Source organism: Episyrphus balteatus, chromosome 1 (genome assembly GCF_945859705.1).
Source record: "Episyrphus balteatus chromosome 1, idEpiBalt1.1, whole genome shotgun sequence".
Taxonomy (NCBI): Eukaryota; Metazoa; Arthropoda; class Insecta; order Diptera; family Syrphidae; genus Episyrphus; species Episyrphus balteatus.
The window spans coordinates 145,710,956-145,731,637 of record NC_079134.1 but is presented as its reverse complement, the minus strand read 5'-3'; the positions used below and the strand labels follow the sequence as shown (position 1 = coordinate 145,731,637).

The following is a 20,682-nucleotide window of genomic DNA, read 5'->3' as shown; positions in this document are numbered from 1 at the left end:
AAAAAGGAAACAGGAGCAAGACAGCAAGCAAAAAAGGGACATGTACAATTCACATTAAATATACGCAGAAGCAACAACATGAGGAATCCTTTTGTTTTCGTTTGTTTTTTTGTTTTATTACAACTATTCTTTTACTTTGTAATTCCCTGAGGAGAAATATAAGATGAACATTGAACAGAGTGCCACAGAGAAAACATCAGCAACAGTACAAAGATTAGGAGGTATAGAATGTATAAGAAAAAAAAACTGATTTGATCAAAGCTCTTGGGGGTAGTTTAGTTGAAGAAGAAGAATGGTTGCGTTGAAATGAATTTCATAAAAACAAATCTTCTTCTTTTTTCCTTTTGACAAAAAAGGCTAATGGAGGTATAAGCTATTGGCCTTTCAGTAGATTGTAGTTTGTCGGAATATTGAAGACCTATAATCTTGGATAAGAAGGAAAGGACTCATTTGAATTATTGAGATTTCCTTTTTTTGCTTATAATAAATTTTGACCTAGATGAAAAGGAAGTAATTCCTGTAATTGTAATTTGTAACCCTTCCATAACGGTACAAAGCGAATAACTGATTCCGTTTTCCTGGACACGTAAACAGAGAAAGATCAGAAAGTAATTCTTATTGTGTTTGAGCTATTTCACATTTATTTTTAATTGAACGACGAATTGTCACAGCCACTTTTTTCAGTTGTTAGCCATACATTGCTCAACAAAAATTATGCCTACTAATTTTGCAATTCAATACTAACATTTGAAGAACAAAAACTTCAAAATCTATGAAGAAGTTCGAAAATGACAAGCATTTAACATATTCACACTTATTATTTAATACAGTCTCTAAATATGTTGCTATTGAAAAGGCGATATTTTTTATGAAGGATTTTATGAACCTATTTTCAGGCTGTAATGTTTTTCTGTTTTATATATGTTTATAAAGCGTTATTCATGAAAAGTTATTAACAATATAATATGTATTTTGAATTGGAAAACCCAATAATTCTGATCAAGTTCAAGAAAAGGAAAACGCCCAAAGACGACATTTAACTGCATCAATATCTCCCTTTCAGTAGCAACTTTCAAAATTAAAAACCTTCAGAATGATTTTTAGCCTCAATGGTCTTCCAACAATTTTTTTAAAGAAATGCTTTGGCCTTTTCGAACTCTTTTGTGCCTTTTTCCTAAATTTTGGAAGGGCTCCTTTAAAATCCCAATTCACAAAAAAAAAGGATACAAAAATAACATCTCATTGCAAAACTCTTTTACACACCTTTACTATTTGAAAGAAGATTTGTTTAAGAGTTCGATAAATTGTCAATACAATACAATACTAAGCAACGTAGTTTCTTAAAAGAAATATTCCCAACTCAACTACTAACCTTGTTAAATTTGCTTTCAAGTCTTTATAAGCTTTAGAATAAGGTAAAGAGATTTCTCTGATGGCAATCAATTTCAGTATTTCTCAAATTTGTCCATAATATTATTCTGTTTAAACTAAAGACTTTCATATTATGCACCAAGTAATATTTTGTCAATAATAAGTGTGAACTGAGAGATGAAGTGTAAAATCGTATGATTTTATTTAAGTTTGTTATATCAAACAATGTAGTTAAAGCTTAATCAAAGATAATGGGATTTATTGAAATAACTAGCTTCAGTTAGCTGTAATTAAAAATCTCTTTGACTGTGTGAAATTCATTGAACTCAAATAAAAGGGAAATTTAACCACATAAATGAATGAATCAACTACAATCCAAATGGTTGTAGATTAAATCGTAAAAAATGTTAAGGTTTACCCCCAAACTTCCAATGATTAATTAAAAAAGTATTTCCTCTGGTACTGAACTGCGGTTTAAAATTCATTCATAATAAAATTCCGCATTTATTCTGATATCTCTCTGATTGCTACTATCCAAATGCAAATTCCCCCTTTTATGTCGTATACAGTGGTCGTCACTTGCCAGATTCAAATCATTGACATTATCATTTTGAATTAACATGAAAAAATCGTTAAATTTCACAGCAAATTAACATGCGCCTTAACAAATTCATATGTGTACAAAGACACACAATTGTGATATAAAAATTGCCTTTAATTTGAAACATTCCCTCATGAATCATGGAATTCATGTTAAATCGTCCTATTAAATGACCATATCGCATTTGCTCCAAAGAATGTCAACATAACACGGAACAATGCTTTGCATATTAAAAACAAAAAAAAATACCAAACAATTCTTTGATATTGCGAATTTATAATGAATCTATGATCAAAATTTTTAATCAAAAAAAATCCATTTTGTTATTTAAGTTTCACTTTTTTCTTTGTTGTTGTTTGTCTCGTATATTTCATTTGGAGGAATGCCAGATTCAATCGAAAATCAGTTATTATTTTAATTTGAAACTTTTTTATTGATATGGCGACCATGCATGAATCCACACAAATGGAATACCAAAAGATCTATCATATTTCTTTGTGTGCTGTATTCATCATTTCTAACAAATGAAGAGTTCAATGAATTTTAATTAACCCCCACATACGTCATTCGACACAAAGAATAAAACCTTTTAAACTTGCATTCTAACATTTCGATTACTTTTAAACTTCAAAACCAGACATAGGATTTTTATTCCATGGGCGAAATAACTTAAAGTGGAAAGTGTTTAGCATAAAAAGGCTCTGATATTTTGTTTTTGCCAGGCAGTTATAAAACAAGGACCTTTAAACTCTTGGAATTAAACTCTTTAAACTCTTGGAATTAAACTCTTGGAATTAAACCCTCTTTCAGCGAAAAATAATCACTTTTTCTTTTTAAAATGACCCACAAAGATGTTTATTCGAGGTACAATTTAAAATTAGTCCAGCCCTGATTTATCTGTATTGCAACTAGATGTAGGTAAGATACTCTCATCTTTGCCTTTGGTCTTGTCTGGATTTTTTAATATGGGCACATCATGTCAAACAGGAAAAAAATGCATTTTCCATATATAAAAAGTGAATAGACTTTCCTTTACCTTCAAGAGAACTTTTTTCTTGAAGAGGCCTAAGACAAGACGAAGAGTGAGAAGATTGCAGTGAGTTGATAAATATTTCAAAAGACGAACATACTCTTTATGATGTCAAAAGGTCATTGAGAATTTGTGTTTATCTTGTTTTTTTTTCATACTTTTTACCTTCATTTCTAAGGCTTCTGTGTGTACTTTGTGTGTAAAATGAAAGATTGAAAATTCTTCAACCAATGATTTTGACTACCTTTAAGCCTAAAAAACTTTCTTGTAGATGCAAGTTAATTTTTTTCTTTTAAAATATTTCTTATGAATATACTCCTTTTATTAATCATCCTATTTTTTGTATGCATGAAAAAAAAGCAAAAATAAACATCAATATTTTAATATTCTCTTACTTATATTTTTTTCTACCCTCTTTTTGTACTAACTCTTTGAGTTATGAATAAAAAGAAGTTTGTCTTCTTTGGGGTTTCTTTTTGGAAGGGATGAAGTTTAATATTTCTATACTACTTCCGTTTTGTTTAGTGAAGTGAAACAAAATTTGAAAGTCATAAATGTTGGGATAAAAAAAAATAATGCTGAAAGACAAATTTTATGGATGAATGGAGTTTTAAAGAATTTTACATTATAAAATATATTTTGTCGCTAGAGGGGTTGCTGTAACTTTTTTTTTATCATTTTTTCTTACTAAATGAGAGGTACTCAAATTAATGAGAATCAACAAGAACGAATCATTTTATATTGAGTGCATAGGTATTGGGAGTATGTAATGGTATTATGTATCAAGAGTGAAACCTGTTGATGCAGATGATTTTGAAGAATGTAAAAAAATATGGAAACAAAATAAATAAAAGTACATACATTAAGGTCAAATATCAAACAGGAAGTGGTATTTGATGGTTTGATTATAAGAAGGTACGATAGCAAGCGACCATCAAAGACGATGCAGGTTTAGTAGAATGATAAAACAAATTGTATTGGCTTTGTTTTCTGATAAGACTAGTTAACAGCTAAAATGGACATTAGTTAGACCAACTTATTCTTTCCTGGACCTCGGATATTACATTTAGAAAAATTAAAATGGATACATTTTTCGAGATATGAGTTTTTAAAACTTTTGTCGTTGTTTTTCCTAGCATACTTTAATATTTTTGTTAAATCTTGAGTGGGCACCTGAATGTTAAATAAATAAGCAATAAACACTCGAAAAACTTTTCTGGGTCACCTAGCGGAAATTTAAATCCAATGAATGAACACATTTAAACAGAATTTTTGACAAACAAAATTTCTTAGTCATGTTTTAAATTCCTCGATGTTTTAATTTCTGTACATTAGGGCGTTTGTTATTTAAGTATTTTCCGAGAATCAAGTTCCTAAGTGGTAAACTATATCAAAATAATAATACAAAAAATCCCCTAATTTTTTCAGATATTTATTTTTACGCTAGATGGCGCCCGACGATTGTTAAATTTTGAAATAGATAGGGGAAGTGGGGGCAAGACCGCCTATGTGATTTTCGAGTCCCTGAGGTTAAAGAACATTTGAAAAAAAATTTGGTACTGAATATCCATTTTGGCTGAAATCCAGTGTAATTACTGTAATGTCAATGGGGCATATTCATAGTCGTTTTAAGACCCCATTTTATTTTAGACTGGGGTTTATCCAATGTACCTAATATGATTAGGATAAACTCCAGTCTTTCTTTGAAGCAAATAAGACAGTTTCTATGAATATGGCCCAATATGATTATTAAAATGCATTTTAATTAAAATTTGGTTGAGGTTGAGTACCTATATGTTGTCCTCGGGGGATCGGGTCAAAATTCTGGCTTCAAAATTCTGTTTTTCAAAATTATGCTTTTTTTCTATTTTGCTTTCCAAAATTCTGCTTTTGGGGCAGAATTTTACCCCAACCTTGTCCTCGGTTTTAATCAATATCTTAACTATCAAAAAAAGTTGATAGAACGTTTCAGTTGTGGTCGAGTTTGCGAGAAAAAATTTCTTCTCCGCCTTCTCTGGTATTAATAATACTATTTTGGTTGAATCACAGAGCAAGAGTTTACGACTAGTTTGTGTTAAACCGTCTTCCTTCTCCATTTTGTAAAGTTCACATAAAACCTAAAGACATGTTTCACGATTATAAAAGATGTTAAGGCTTTCGTTATTGAAAAGGGAGGAAACTTAACAAAAGACTAATAAGTTTTTAAATTCTATAAAAATTGGAAAAAATAATTATATCTCTAACCGACTCCGGATTTGATGGGTTTTACTAGGTATATAGATTTATTCAAGTTTAATATAGAATTTACTGCAATTTAATTCTTTTTTTTAATGGGGAAGGTTATATTTCAAGCATTTTTAAGTCAAGAAAACATTGATTGGTCACTATTGATATTGAGCCTCAAAGTCACGCAGGACTGACATTTCAGCAACGGGGGCAGTGTCCTGTCGGATATACCTAATCGCATTTTCAAAACAGTAGTTCTTAGGCCATTGGAGTACTAAAATTTTGACTAGTCTTGTTGAAAAAGGATATAGATCTGAAAATAAATCAAGTTGTAAGCGCCTTTAAACATGTAAAAGAAGATCAATATTGTTCATTTAATTATTCGTGGTCTTCAATCTTCTGGAAGCCTTTTCAATAAGAAATTTAAGATTTTAGAAAAACTTATTTTTTGTACTTTTTTTCATTTTTCTTATAACTTAACACTCATTTAACCAAAGGTCTGCTTTTTTTTGTTGAAAATCTTTGAATCAGAAGAGCAGACTAGTGCAACACAAAGTTGATTTTTGGTGAAAAATTGAATTAATATGCCATGCACTAACTGCACTCAGCCTTTATAAAATGCATTTTAAATTTAAGGCCCGACAAAAGAATTCTATAAATTCATAAAAACTTTCATACACCTACTCCTACATAATTCTGTTTGAGTAGAATATAAGTGGTTCTTTTTGAAATCACCACCACTACCCTCTTTATTCATATAAAAATTCTATATGACCCAAAATATTCATTCAAAATATATGCTGTAAAAGCATCCTTAAAAACATTTATCGCACTTATATGAATTTTTTTCCTCCTTTGAAAGGATGAAATTTTTTATGAAAAAAATACTCAAACTTGAGCCAAAAAATATATTAATAAAAAAAAAAGTGAAAAAAAAATCTCCTTCTCACATCCAAAAGATTCATCCTTCAGGCTGAAAAATCAAAAAAAATCCCGTATTCAGGGCATCACATCATGCATCCATCCACTTCATCACCATGTGTGTAAATATCCTATCTATTTTCTCATCATGCATCCTGTTGCATTCAATCTCCTACTACTCCTCCTTCTATACTCCTACAGCAACCATGTAGATATAAAGGAGAAAAAAAAAATGAAATCTTTCAGATCAACATCATGCATCGTCAATGCAAATTGCATCCGTCAGGAGTGGATTTTTTTTTTATTACACACGCCATAAACAACACCTTATGATATGAATAATACTTTTATCCACCTCTCGTGGTCTTCTCTTCTTCTCGTCTAGGTACTATCCAACTTTGATGTTATTCGTGTTGTCCATAGTAAAAAGCCAACTTCAAGGATGTTAGTACATACGACAACAACAAAAAAAAAACAACAACAACCTACCTTTCTATCAGATAACAAAAAAAAAAAATGTAGGTACATTCTGCGTACTTGTAAAGGGTTTTCCTTTTGGCCGGTGTTTGGTTTCGTTTTTAATATGTTCCCAGTCAACATAAAAGGCGGATACCTACCTTGGGCAATAAATCATTTTTGTTTTTTTTTTTTTTTTTATTCTCTTGTCTTGTTTTTCAAAAGGACTATATCCAGATCCACTGTATACACTTTGACATCGCTTAATATTTCGCTTATATAGTATATCCTGTGTCTGAGAGCAAAACTTATCAACATGATGCTAGAAATCAATCCATCGGCACATCTTTGTAAAGAAAAATTGCTGATCCAATCGATATAAGAATATATTCTTGTTTCACTGGGAAAAGAATCTTAAACCAAGGGGTAATAAAAAAATAAATCTTGAAGCCTTTGGTAGAGATATCAGTTAAAGATGCGTTGACTAGACTCTTATAATATTAAGATGGTCGCTTTACCACTTTGGTTATTAACTTGAACATCCTTTTGTAAGTAGTCGAAGCTTGAAGGTAATAAAAAATAGGATACTCCCACGGAAATTTTAAGAAAAAAAAAACTATCCCAGGGTTAAAGAAATCACTTAACTGAAAACATTCTGAAGATCATAAAGCTTCTTTTTGTAACATAAGACCAAAGATTTCTTTTTTTTGTCAATTAATGACGAAAACAATCGTAAAAGTCCATCCAGAGAGCAATTAAATTCTCACGATGATGTAAGTCTTGAGAAACATACATATAGCTTTGGGCTTATTCTGGGCCACCTACCATTTTACTTGAGTTTAATTTCTCATCAGTTGTTACCAGAAGACTCTTAAATTTTATAGAACAAAAATTTAAATTTGTGCAAAAAAAAAACACTTGATTTATGCTCTATGAAGATTTTTAGACCTTCGGCAACTTGTTGAAGTGCTATATGGAATTCCAACTTGAAATGTTTTTTTTTTGTATATATATTCAAGTAAACATTGTATTATTTATTAATTTCAAGAGAGAAGCATTAGAAAGTTACCATTTATTTCTTTCTAAAATTTATTGACTAGCTAAAAAGGGTCACTCGAATTTATGAGAATCAACAAGAACGAAGTTTCTACAAAATAAACAAATAAATCCAAAACTAATTTTGATAACTTTGAATTTTTGATTTGGTGATTTTTTTTTCATTTCAGTGCAATCAATTTATTGAAATATCGATATTTTCTCTTAAACAAAATCGATATTTTTGATTCATCGATTTATAATATCAATTAAAGCTGCCGGCGCTGAAGGCGCATTGATAGAGTGAAAATAATGGTTTTGATAATGACAGAGAATCACCGCGTTGAGCGAGTTTTCAATATGCTATCTTAATGGATTGAAAAAAGAGTACGTCGAAGAGACAAATTTATTTGAACAAGAAATCGATTTAAAATGGGTTTTGTCTTTTTTATACAAATTAATCCATATTTTTGTCTTCAAGAATTTTCTTAAAGTAAAGTGCGCTCCAATTAAAACAATGTGAATTTTACAGCAAGAAAATAAAATATTGTATTTTAATGCAAATAATGAATTTGACTTGCAAAAGGGTGAATTTGGTTTGCAAATAAATTTATTTAATTTTTCCAAAACTTTTAATGTGCAAAAATTGTTGTTTTTTTAGTTTTATAAAATCTACTGCTACAAGAAATAGAATTACAATTTAAATAACACCAAATTTTACCAGGACAGACATACTTCATCATCTAAATGTCATGTCAATTTCTAACAATTTTGGCTATTTGATCGTACTTTTTTATTTCAACGTAATTTTTGAATGTTATGCAAGTCCAAATAGTCCAAATTGTAAGAATACGACGAATATTAAAAAAATATTTTATGCACATTATATTTACATTATTTTTTTTTCATGCAGTCAATTTTTATTTGCAACAAACGTTTTTTAAGCAAAATATTTTTGGTTGCAATAAATATTGCAAACTGAAATCAAGTTGTTAAAAATATCTGTCAATTTTATACTATTTTGGAACTTTGAGGCTAAAAGTGATAATTTTCTTCTTAAAACCGAGTTTTAACCGAAATCTCAATACGTTCCACAACTTTTTTCACATTGTTGACCATAATAATTCAGATTGCCTATTTACTTATAAAATCCTATGCTACGGCTTTATAGATTATTTTGGATCATATTTAAAGTGTTCACATTTCATGTAATGAAAAACTAATGCGTTCCACAAAATATTACGTTTTAACAAATCTGATTCGTACAATAGGAAGTAAAGTGGAACGTGGTTAGGTTATATCGGTAAACTTTCTTTATCAAAAACTTTTGATAAAACTAGAGACTGTGGAATGTAAGTCTTTAAGTTTTCCACAAATATATTTTTATTTAATTCCAAACTTATTAACACTTACATTCCACACTGCTTTTTCTCACTTTTTCTTTCCCTCCACCCTTGAAAATTGCAAATCGTACGCGTACCGTGAAAAATTTGAGGAATTTTTATCATTTTAAATTTTAACATTGCACATCAAAGTGTCTGTAAATTAAACAAGTTCCACAATCTTTTACATGGCCTTATTTTAAATTTCACTATAGTACATTTTCCCAACTTTTACTGATCAATCTATCTGGTCTTCAAAATATAACCTCAATAATTTAAAAAACCTAAAATGTTTAAGGACCTCAAAATTAAGTTTATCTAATCAATTTTATCTTTTTCTTATTCTTTCCAGATACCAAAACAACTCAATCGAATGCAATTAAACGCTGCATCAACGACTGAATCTTCTCCCCAATCAGCAATTTCCTCCTGTCCCGCCACCTCGGCCTCAACTTCTTCTGCCGCTCCATCCTCTAGCCATCATTTCGAATTACTTCGTTACTCTTCATCCCCGTCCTCATCATCACTTGCATCCACTTCACAACACCACCAACAATTATCATCATCATCATCATCGACACCACCGCCACGCCAACCAGCTGTCAGCCAATGAAAAATACATTTGATTAATGTTAACTTCGCGCGAATCAAAGTGTTTTCATTATTTCAGAAAGAAGCGATGGCCGCTACAGATGGCCAAATAATATTGGCAGCATCCCGTTTCGGCGATACAATACCGGTCTACCTGCGCGATTTTTCCAAACAGCAATTACCAGCTGTAGCGAAAATTGTCAAAGGTCAACATCAGAATTTAGGTGTACCAACTTTATCAAACCCTTCATTGCAAAGTACTGCCTTATTTCTGAGTGCTGGCAAAAAGTACCAAATTCTAGCACAACCGATCAAGATCAAAGAAGGCCGCAAACCGACAAATGTCGGTGCTAAGGTGCTAATACCCGAAACCTATCCGGGTTATTTTGAGTTGCTTAGTGAAGATGGTCGATCGACACGTTGCATTGATTCGGTATTGGAATTGTCGAAACGGCGTAATTTGCGTGTTCTAGTTCGTGAGACTTTTCGATGTACGCAAATGAATAAGACTATTCATGCGGGGGAATTGTTGACAACTATGAACGAGCATGGCAAATATTTGCAGTGTCGAACGATTAAGGACGAAATCGTCAATTTACCACTCGAAACCAAAGCTAAGTTTTCACCAATTGCCAAGGAGGATAGCATTAGTGGGGTGCATTCGGTGAAAAATCTTTTACTCAAACGTATGCCAGTTATTGTTAGGTAAGTTTTTCAGATCTCTTTTTCGTTGATTCAGGCCTTAAAAGTCAGTCTTCTCTTATAGATTAGTCCATGGAAGTGCCCCGAAAGGCTTGAAGCAACCCTTTGTCCCTGAGCTGCGCCTGCTTGGCTGTGTGGAAATTGATCGAGTTTTTGCACTACCCCTGCAAAAGGACACCGACTTAGTGCCAGTACCGTTGAATGCTAAAATCAAGCTTCAGCGTTCGAAGAATATGGAACAGCTTGAGCATTTCATCGAATACTCTCGATTTTTGGACAAGGCACAGCGGCTGCTTTCCGATGCTCGTGATCGTTTACAAATCGTCGATATGAAGCTTTCAGAGAAGGAGAAGAAAGACTCAAAATTCAGCAGTCGAAATAAGCTGCCAACGGTCTTGACAGCATCCTCAGCGGGAGTTCTTGAAAACGGCTATGTGTTGCGGAAGAGTGCCAGTCTTGATTCGTACAGCAAGCAACAAATGCAATCGGCTACTCAAATCGCTGATGAATACAACGAGATCGATCATATTTACGATTATGTTCGAGGGCTGACACCTTTGTCAAAGGGTTTGACCAGATTCGAACCTATCTGCGAATCACCGACGCTAAAATCTCAGGCAACAACTGACAGTGGCAATTATTGCAGTCTGATACGTGTCAGCAGCACTAGTAACAGCCACAGTAACAACAACAACATTAGCTCGAATAATAACAACAACAATTATAGCAGTTTAGAGTCGAATAAACACAATAGTAGTCATCACAGTAGCAGTAATCATCACCATAATAATCATAATCACCATTCGAGTAGTATCAACACTAACAACAATAATCACCATCATCATCATCATTCATCAACATCTCATCAACAACAACATAATCACAACAGCAACAGTAGTAATAGTAACAGCAACAACAATAATAATAATCACAACCAGTCACAACAACAACAACAACACCCGCAACAATCGCAAATAATCCATCTACAAGCTCATTATAATCACAGCCATATTCAGGAGGACATTAAGCCCGTGCCACCGCCAATTGAAACAATTCCTGGCAAAAAGTTGCCAGAGAAACGACAACGGCCAACACTACCAAAGCTCTATGTGAAAAATAATTCGTCGAGCAGTAGTCATCATTCTAAGGTTTTAAGTAATTCACCAAATTTAGTAAACGGTAATTCACCAATTAGCGCTGCCATTAATGGAAATAAGGATTGCGGTCTGGAGCCGCAGAGTCCATTATTTCACATAAGGTAAGCTAATTATTTTATTTTAAGTTCTTAAGAATGTTAGGTTCCACTTAGAATCCACAATTAAAATTCATCAATTCCACTCAAAGAAAACTTATATAAATGAATAGGAGGTGAAGGAATAAACATCTGTGCCCATGTTCTGTAACTTTTATCACTGGCGATAAAATATTTTAATGACTTGAAAATCCATTTTATCTCATCGAAATAAAAGAAATTTCGTTCAAAATCGTAATTTCTTAATTCAATAACTCTAAATTTGAAAGAAATTTTGCTTTATATATGGGAGAAAATGGATTTTAGAAACGTTGAAAAACGCTTATCGCCAGTGATAAAGTTACAGAACAGGGGCCCTGGACTCATAGCATAGAATTTTTGGGAAAATTTAAACTTACAAGTTTAGATTGAATTGGCCTGTCAAGATATGAAGTTAAAATTATTCCATTTAGCAAACTGGAATAGGGATCAATCGCAATATAATAAGTTTGGTCAATCTTTCGTTGATTTTGAAACCAACAAGTCCCAATGTGAATACTGAAATTTTTTAATCGAGTGATTGTTATAACATTACGCATTCCCGCTTCAAACGCTAAAGTTAACATCGATTATATTGGAAGCGTTGAGAATGAGAAGTAACATATTTTGACTTTTCAGTAATCATCATTTAAAGTTTCTATTTTATATAACTTTTTAAATGAGAGTTAGAGAGATGTGAAAGATGTTAACTTCTAAGCTAAATGAAAGGCAATAGCAATAGCACAGAAATTTTAGTTATCATTTGCCACCTTTATCCGAGGAAAAAATTCTCATTCTCAAGGCTTCATTTACAACTTTTTTCAGGCAACAAGTCTTCTGAAGAATATCTTTTAAGGGGCATTTTCAGGCCATTTGCAATACCCTATAACTTTTTATCAAAGAAGTAAAAAAATTCAAACTCGAACTTATGAATGAGCTATTCAAAACCAATGACCTAGGAAAATTTCAAGTACTTTTGATTAGTATTTCAATTCCGTTACATACATATGTACATCTCTTTCCAGATTATTAAAATTATGATGAGTATCCAGCTACAGTTAAAGTTTGATTCCTCACACATTGATTGATCTTTAAGTGTTACAAATTAAAAAACTATGGTAACCTACCATTTTCGAAAAAAAAGTTTTGCATTTTTTACCGAAATTTTTCAAGGAAAAACATAAATACAAAACATTAAACTAAAGCTGCATTGCAGATAATATATCTAAGAATATTCAATAAAAATTTGAAAGCAATCGGACTGTTAGTTTTCGAGATCTCGAAGGTAGCAGGTCAAATAAAATAGTTTATAGCTGCTCAACCTTTTTGTTCAAGAATGCCTGTAACTTGGCAATTTTTTTGTGTGTTTTTAAATGTTGGTTAAATTTCACAGTTCGTAAAAAAATACAATGAAAAAAAAATTCCAGCGTGCTCCGTGATTATGAATATTTTGTTGTATGGAAAAATTCAAATGAAAATTGTAACTTGCGTCATTTCAAGCGTTTCTATTTTTTGAATCGACGATTGTTAAAACAACATACATAAGTGAAAATTATTTTTTTTTTTCTAAAGGGAGATAAGAACTTTTATCTTTTCAATTTATTACGCCGCCGATTTTAATGTTAAAATTGACAATTTTAATTATTTAACAATTCAATTTAGAACCATAATTTGTCATTACCTTGTGAACTAATCCACGTGGAAAATATTGGAATATTTGCCTTTTCTGTAAAAAATTAAAATTTGAATTATGTAGCCTTTCACAATTTCTAAGCTGAATTTGTTTAAAAAAAAAAAATTGTAAAGCCTTAATTTTTATTATTATTTTTTTCAAAGAGTAGGTACAGCATAACTGGTAGACCAGAATGTGTGTCTGTGGCTTGTGTCTTGTGTCGCTGTCAAAGTTAAAAAGTATGAAATTAATATATTGGTGCCAGAATACGTAGCTGTGGCTGTGGCAAGGAAATTCGCTGTGGTACAAGTCGAGTCGACTTTTACTTCAAGCTACAAGCGGAATGACTTTTGACGTTTCTAATGTGGTTACTCAGTTAAAATTATTTTTTTTTCAAGGCAATTGACATTTTTGTACGCCACATAATTCTGTTCATCTTTTCTACATTTTGAGCGAATTTATTTGACATCTTGTACCACGACGTTTTTCTTTGCTACAAGCGAATTTTCATTCTGTTCAACCAGTAAGAAGCATTTTTTCATCAAAAAATATTCTTTACTTTTTTATTGAATAAAATACGATATAAATTACAAACTGTTTGAAATAATGCATCAAGTTTAACAAGACTTTTTTAAACAATTCAATTCAAAATATGATATTTCCGGGGAGCACTGTGTCACCATATATTTTAAAATTTACGTACCTAATGCCAAACGCATTTATTCGAAAATTTCCTTTTGGCCCCAAATTACCTTTGGGATCATTATCATCGCTATTACATTTTTTTAGAGCGTATTTGAATACTGTCAAAAATTTTACGCTTGTTTTCCAGTTGATAGGACAATGATTTACACAAATTCGCACACTTCAGTAATGTGACTTTTTCACTTTGCAAAACTTTGTTGACTTTTTGAAAATTTTGTAAAATAACTTCCCAAAGTTCAATGATGGTTTAATCAATACAGAAATAGCTTAAGCATAATCTGAAAGAGATAATAATAGTTTGCTATCTAAAAAGTTGACGAGAAAAAGGCTGACCATTAGATTCTTACTTCTCAGTGTTTTTTATAACGTGAAAACATTTGAAAGCTTCCCGATCAAGATCTTTTTTTGCAATTTGTAAAACGGATTGGGGACAAAATCCCGAAAACCGAAATCCCGAAAACCCAAAATCCCGAAAACCCCAAATCCCGAAAACCCAAAATCCCGAAAACCCAAAATCCCGAAAACCCAAAATCCCGAAAACCCAGAATCCCGAAAACCCAAAATCCCGAAAACCCAAAATCCCGAAAACCCAGAATCCCGAAAACCCAGAATCCCGAAAACCCAAAATCCCGAATGGGATCCCGAAATCCCGAAAAATTATATAAAATAAAAAATTTGCGCAAATTTTTCATTTTATATAATTTTTCGAGATTTCGGTTTCCAAAACAATACTAAGTGTGAAATTAAGGTGTTATTACGTAAAAAACAATATAAGTTTATGATTCCGTTAATATCTCTTTTTTACATGATTTCAAGTTCTTAGGTATTATGGAAAATCGTTGAACTAAAATCAAAAGAATTATGAGTTTTAATATTTAACTTAAAATAATTGTTTTTAATTGGTTTTAATTTTATGTTTAAGTTAAAATTTCAGTGAAACACAGTTTTGAAGAGTTTTTTATTTTTTCTGTTTTTTTTTTGGGATTTTGCCCTTTCTGGATTTTGGGTTTTCGGGATTTTGGTTTTTCGGGATTCTGGGTTTTCGGGATTTTTAGTTTTCGGGATTCTGGGTTTTCGGGATTTTGGGTTTTCGGGATCTTGGGTTTTCAGGATTTTGGGTTTTCGGGATTTGGGGTTTTCGGGATTTAGGGTTTTCTGGATTTTGGTCTTTCTGGATTTTGGATTTCGGGATTCTGTCCGTCTCCCTTGTAAAACAGGTAGTTTTCTTATCCAGAACTTTTTTTTATGAACTTTCTTCGTGTTATTTCCTTTACTTGATGAAGATTTGCAAAGATCTGTATTAACTTTTTACTATTTCCTTATTGAAATTATTAAATTTTGAACTTTTCTTTGTTTTATGCCAATTTTTAATAAATCTGTCCGTTGTTTAAAACAATGTAAAACCATTCGCTTTTCTGTTTATTTTTACCAATTTTGGACAGCAAAGTATTTTAGATGTATTTTGGACAAATTTTGCAACAAGTTTTTGTTTTTTTTCTAACAACTAACACTTAAAAGAAATTTTTTTCTTGATTTTGATATGGAAATTCAGTAAATTCTTCATACTCGAATATTTTTACTCACCATAATTTTATTAAATTTTATGTTATATTTAACATTTAAAAATAAATCCTAACACTATGAAATATTTTTTTTTTTCTAATTTCAGATATAAAAGTCTTAGCAGTTTACAATTAACTCCAGATAGTAATTCAACAACTCCGATCTCAACAACTCCCAAAGGAAACCAACAACAATCACAACTTCAGACAACAACAACAGCTCAGCTACAATTACCATTACAACAACAAGATATTATTAAAAGTAGTAACAACAATATAAACAACAACAACAACAACAACAATACCAACAACAACAATCAGCTATTATTATCAAAAAGTGCAAGTAGTACGGGTGGTGCTCGAGAAGGTACCTTAGATTCGTCACGCAGTGGCGGACGAACTTCTGGCGATTCCAAATTACCCGAAAAAAAGACAAGACGTCTGTCGCGACCGCGCAGTCTATCGAATTTAGTTTGGGACTTGAGGCCATCCAAAGAGAAGTCGAAAAAGAAATTATACATTCATCATTTCGATCATCGCCAACAGGCGACATTGTATCTGTAGTAGGATTAATAAAAAAAAAAAACATAGTTTTTTTTCTTCTTTTTTTTAAGGTGAGTAGCTACCTATCTTTTTTATATTTTTTTTACCGACTGTTAAAAGGGTATCGATAGGGTTTTTTTTGACTAAATTTATATTCGTGACCCAACTGCATGTCCCCATTTAAGTCTGTTCTTCACTATTGTCTTTCATTTCCACCGCGAGTCTAAAAATAGCTCAGCTTTTTCTATTCCATAAACACAAAAGACCTAAAGAAGAAGCTGCAAATTCCAGATAAATTCAATTTGCCCTCTCCAAACCCTCTTTGAACAGGAGAAAAAAAGGTAAACTACCCTCATTGCACCCCCGCTATACTCTTCTAACTCAATGGGTTATTCGAAGTGGGGATTGAGTGAGTGAACTCTACGCCAGGTATTGAACCTTCTTCTTCTTCGTTTTGTTGTCCTCTTGTTGCATAAACAAGGTATTACTTCAACAAGCGAGGCAACATCGAGGAAATTATTATAGTTGTTTTCTGTAGCGGTGCAACTGGCGTGCGGCTGACGACGGTGTTTGCACCTACAAACGTTCAAAACATAACCTGGAAATCAGTTTACACAAAAGACCGGGGGTGGATTGCCTGATAAAAATTGTAGGGGACATAAAATTTGGCAACTTAGGTTACTTGTAGTAATTCTTTAACTAAAATGTTTCAAAAAATATGGTTGTCTGTAAAATCTATTTACGGAAGATAATTTTACGTGACAACGTGATAATTTATAATTTTTGAAGCAAAATATATAATTAAAAAAATTAGTATTTCTCATTAATTAATTATACCTTCGATAAACCTAACATAAATATCTTCTAAAGAATAAAACCATAACTTAAACCTTTATGTTTTATTAAAAGTAAAAAAATAATTACTTGAAACCACACATTTTTTATTAAAAAAAAAACGAAAAAAAAATTACGTTTTTTTCTTTACAAATCATATTGTCAATATTTTGACATGACAACCTATAGTAAATTTTATATCATGTGAAAGCTTATTGTTTAAGCTTTCAATATTCACCTCAATCATGTTTGTACGACATCTAGAAAAAAAGCTGAAATTTTTTGAATGCAATCAATTTCTATCAAAAAAATTAAAAGAAAAAAACTTCTTCCATCTCGATTTGGTCTTGGTTTTTATATGACAACCTATATAAAATGTTATATCATCGGAAAGATTATGCTTTCACATTTATAAGTATGATATTAACCATACCTATACGACAAATAAAAAAAATTTACAATTTTTTAAAGACAACCATGTCAAAATTAAAACTGAGATTACGGTACTTCCTTCACTGGTGACTTATGTGCAATTTTTGCACATGTATCAGCTTGGAAACATTCATAAAAGTAAAAATCCACTAAAAATACCCCTAAATAATCTCTTTTATCAAAAAACAAAACCGACTTCCATGGATCAAAACTGGGCTTTATAGTTTTTCTAATAGTTCCTATGGCTATAACTGAACGAAATTGACCACATTGCACCTACAAACTTTCCAATACAAAAAGAATTATCAAAATTGGTTCACTCAGTCCAAAGTTATGAGGTAACAAACATAAAAAAAAAAAAAAATACAGGCGAATTGAATACCTCCTCCTTTTTGGAAGTCGGTAAAAAGTAGGTGTTTTTCAAAAAATCATATTTGGAAATTTAGAGCCTAATTTTTTTTATTAACTTTCCAGTGTTATTTTGTTACGTTTTTGTTACGTTTTTCTAACAAGTGTTTTATGAGTTTTTACTATACAAATCGAGTAGCGCCTTGAACCCAACATTCAAAACCTTCTAATACCTTCCTGGTCAAAAGAGGACACTATTATTGGAGACTCAAATCCTCTTCTAACCATAAACACAGAACTATGGCGACGACGATGATGACGACAACTACTATACTATTCCTACGAAAGGATAGTTGAACATAATAAATAAATAGAAGATGAAACAAAAAAAAAAACCTGCCGGACGAGATTTATGCTGTTCTTTGGTGAAAAATAGCAAATGTTTTTTTTTTTCAAAGTTTCAGTAGAAGAAACGGGTTAAGTTGAAAACACACATAAAATACTAGGTATCCCGAATAAAAAGATACACGTTGAGAAGGATTGCGCACGTATTTATGATGATCTGCCTCCTTTCTCGTGGTCATCGTCATCGTCGTCGTCCGACTACTTTACTTACTCAACCAGATTTATTGTCAACACTGGTTAAATAAATGAACGTGCGATGGGGCTCCTTTTTTACTCTGGATAGCAATTGGTGTGGTGGCAATTGTTATGTAATTTGGTCTTTCTCAAGCAGAGTAGAGCTCTCAAATAAGATACTTGTACGTGTTTTTCCTTGTGTTATTGCGTTATCTTTTCAAGGTGATCAACCTTTTACGTGTCGGAAAGCAGGAACCTTGATAATGGAATGACTTAAGAATTGATACTGGAAATTATAGATTTTTATGTAATTTTGCGATGTGAATAAACGACTGAGGAGTGCGGTTTACTACTTTGACACTTTTTGAACTTTGTTTTAACAATGTTTGAATTTTTCAGAATATGAACAGTTGTACCTAATTCAAAAGTCAAACATCTGTTTTTCATCAATTAGCTAATTTTTTGGCTTATAAACAGTTTCGCAAAAGAAGATTCTATAAATGCTTATTCTGATCGCCATTTTGGGATAACCATTTTGAGTAAAAAAAGTTGGTAGCTTTTTCGTATATCTTATACTTATATACTTCAGTGTTCTAAAGTTCATGACTTTTCATCAAGAAATGGCCGTGAAAATGATTTTTGAAGCCAAAAAGCACCAAAGGCCTGAAAAGAGAATAATAAATAGCCAAAGCGTACTTGACCGAAAGATTTTTATATCTTCAGCGACTTCATGGCTTTCACTGATTGTGTCAACTTCATTTTTAATACTTATTTGGTAAAAATAATAATTTTACAAGTAGTTTATAAAAAGGAAACAAATATCGCAAAAATATGATTTTTCCCATTTTTGACAAATTTTGAAACACATGCGCCAACGAAGTCCTTAACCAATTTGAGACAATTTTTTTTTCTACTTAATATTTAGCTCATATGAAAGTTTTCTAAAGCTATTATGTTCAAAAAATAATATGTTAAGGTGGTAAATTTTTTTTTGTAAAAATACCATTTTTTTAAATTTTTTCATACTTCAGAGCCGATGCGCGACCGGAAGATATGAACTGATTTTGATTATTTTTTAAACCCTTATTAGTCATCACCATTCGCAACATTTCCGCGCTATTGCGAATTGAAATTGGAAAAAAAAGTGTTTTTCGGCCCACTCTACTGAGTACACGACTGAGAAATGTATTTTTTAACATCTTACAATATAAACCAAAAATATTTAGCTGCGCCTAATGCGACTTCAACATACAAAATTGCGAACAGCTATACGCGAAAATTTGTATCCCGTTTGTGAGAATATCTTTTGCGATTACCTTGCTTGATGCTCCAAATTGATTCAATTTTATAACGTATAAACATGTAAAACGCTGTTGTTTCTTTACGTCAATACTCTTAAATATTTGCGACACTTTAAAATCATTTTGTTGAATAATATCAATAAATGGGGAAATTATATCAGTTCAAAAATTGTAAGGCGCTAGAGGCGCACACATGCGATTTTAGTCGCGCGATTATTCAGTCCCAAAAATGGATCACAAGGATTTCAATGCCTGTGAACACACATCATGCTTTCCGCTATTAAAAATTTGAAAATTGTGTCTACAGTCATTAAAATTATTGTCATCTAATTTGCGACTGAATGAATAATCGCGCGATCAAAATCGCATGTGTGCGCCTAGCCTTAAGTAAAACAAATTGCATAAGTTGCGATCAGTGTTGTTCCCCACCGCCAACGCACAGTGGGTCACCTCCCATACAAAGTGCGGTCAAAAATATAATGACCATTTTTTTTTTAATGAAACACCTGTATTATCATTTTATATGATTTATTATTGCAAAAAAATGCATCAAGTCAGTTTTTTAAAATTTTGGTTATTTTCAAAAAAATAAAAAAAGGTAAAAAAAATTTTTTTTTGAAAATATAAAAAAAATGGTTAATGCCGGAAATGGACCTGCCTGTCAGTCGAGCACTTTACCCTTACCCTCTAGTTCAGTCTTTTATAAAAATAATAGTGCCAAAAAGGAATTTTTTTAAGTTTTACGTTGTAATTTTTTTTTCTCCGTGTATCGTCATTTAAACTCGTATTACTCGAAAAAGGGAAAAAAGGGGAAAAAACGGCGCTATTATTTCGAAAGGTAGGACGGTATTCTTCATTTGCGAACTTAAATTGTAGAGGGCACTCGAAGGCAAACCAACTAAATCTCTAATTTAATGAAAATTGAGCTAAATAAAAATGGTTAAAATTGCTTCGCTAACGAGCCCCATTACAATTAGCCTTAATGTTATTTAACAATATAATTTATGTTTTTAGAAAGTATTAAACTTTGCTGACGATGGAGCCATCATAAGTGAAGACCCGATATCCCTGCAACGAGCACTTGATGTATGGGTGGATGTTCTAGAAGGTAATGGGTACCG

At 31.7% G+C, this 20,682-nt stretch overlaps 2 protein-coding genes across 3 annotated transcripts in view; both read left to right on the top strand.

The window, feature by feature from the left end:
- The window catches only part of LOC129907356 (proteasome inhibitor PI31 subunit), a 313,952-nt gene that overhangs the window by 195,800 nt on the left and 97,470 nt on the right, over positions 1-20,682 (top strand). The gene's annotated exons all lie outside the window — the stretch shown is intronic.
- The window catches only part of LOC129907335 (putative uncharacterized protein DDB_G0277255), a 206,187-nt gene that overhangs the window by 181,976 nt on the left and 3,529 nt on the right, over positions 1-20,682 (top strand). For both annotated transcript variants that reach the window (XM_055983482.1, XM_055983484.1), the window contains 3 exons: positions 9,375-10,318; positions 10,380-11,573; positions 15,632-16,138. In XM_055983482.1, coding sequence (XP_055839457.1) covers positions 9,702-10,318; positions 10,380-11,573; positions 15,632-16,088 — 2,268 coding nt within the window. In that variant the 5' untranslated portion in view covers positions 9,375-9,701 and the 3' untranslated portion in view covers positions 16,089-16,138. The remainder of the gene's footprint in view (positions 1-9,374; positions 10,319-10,379; positions 11,574-15,631; positions 16,139-20,682) is intronic.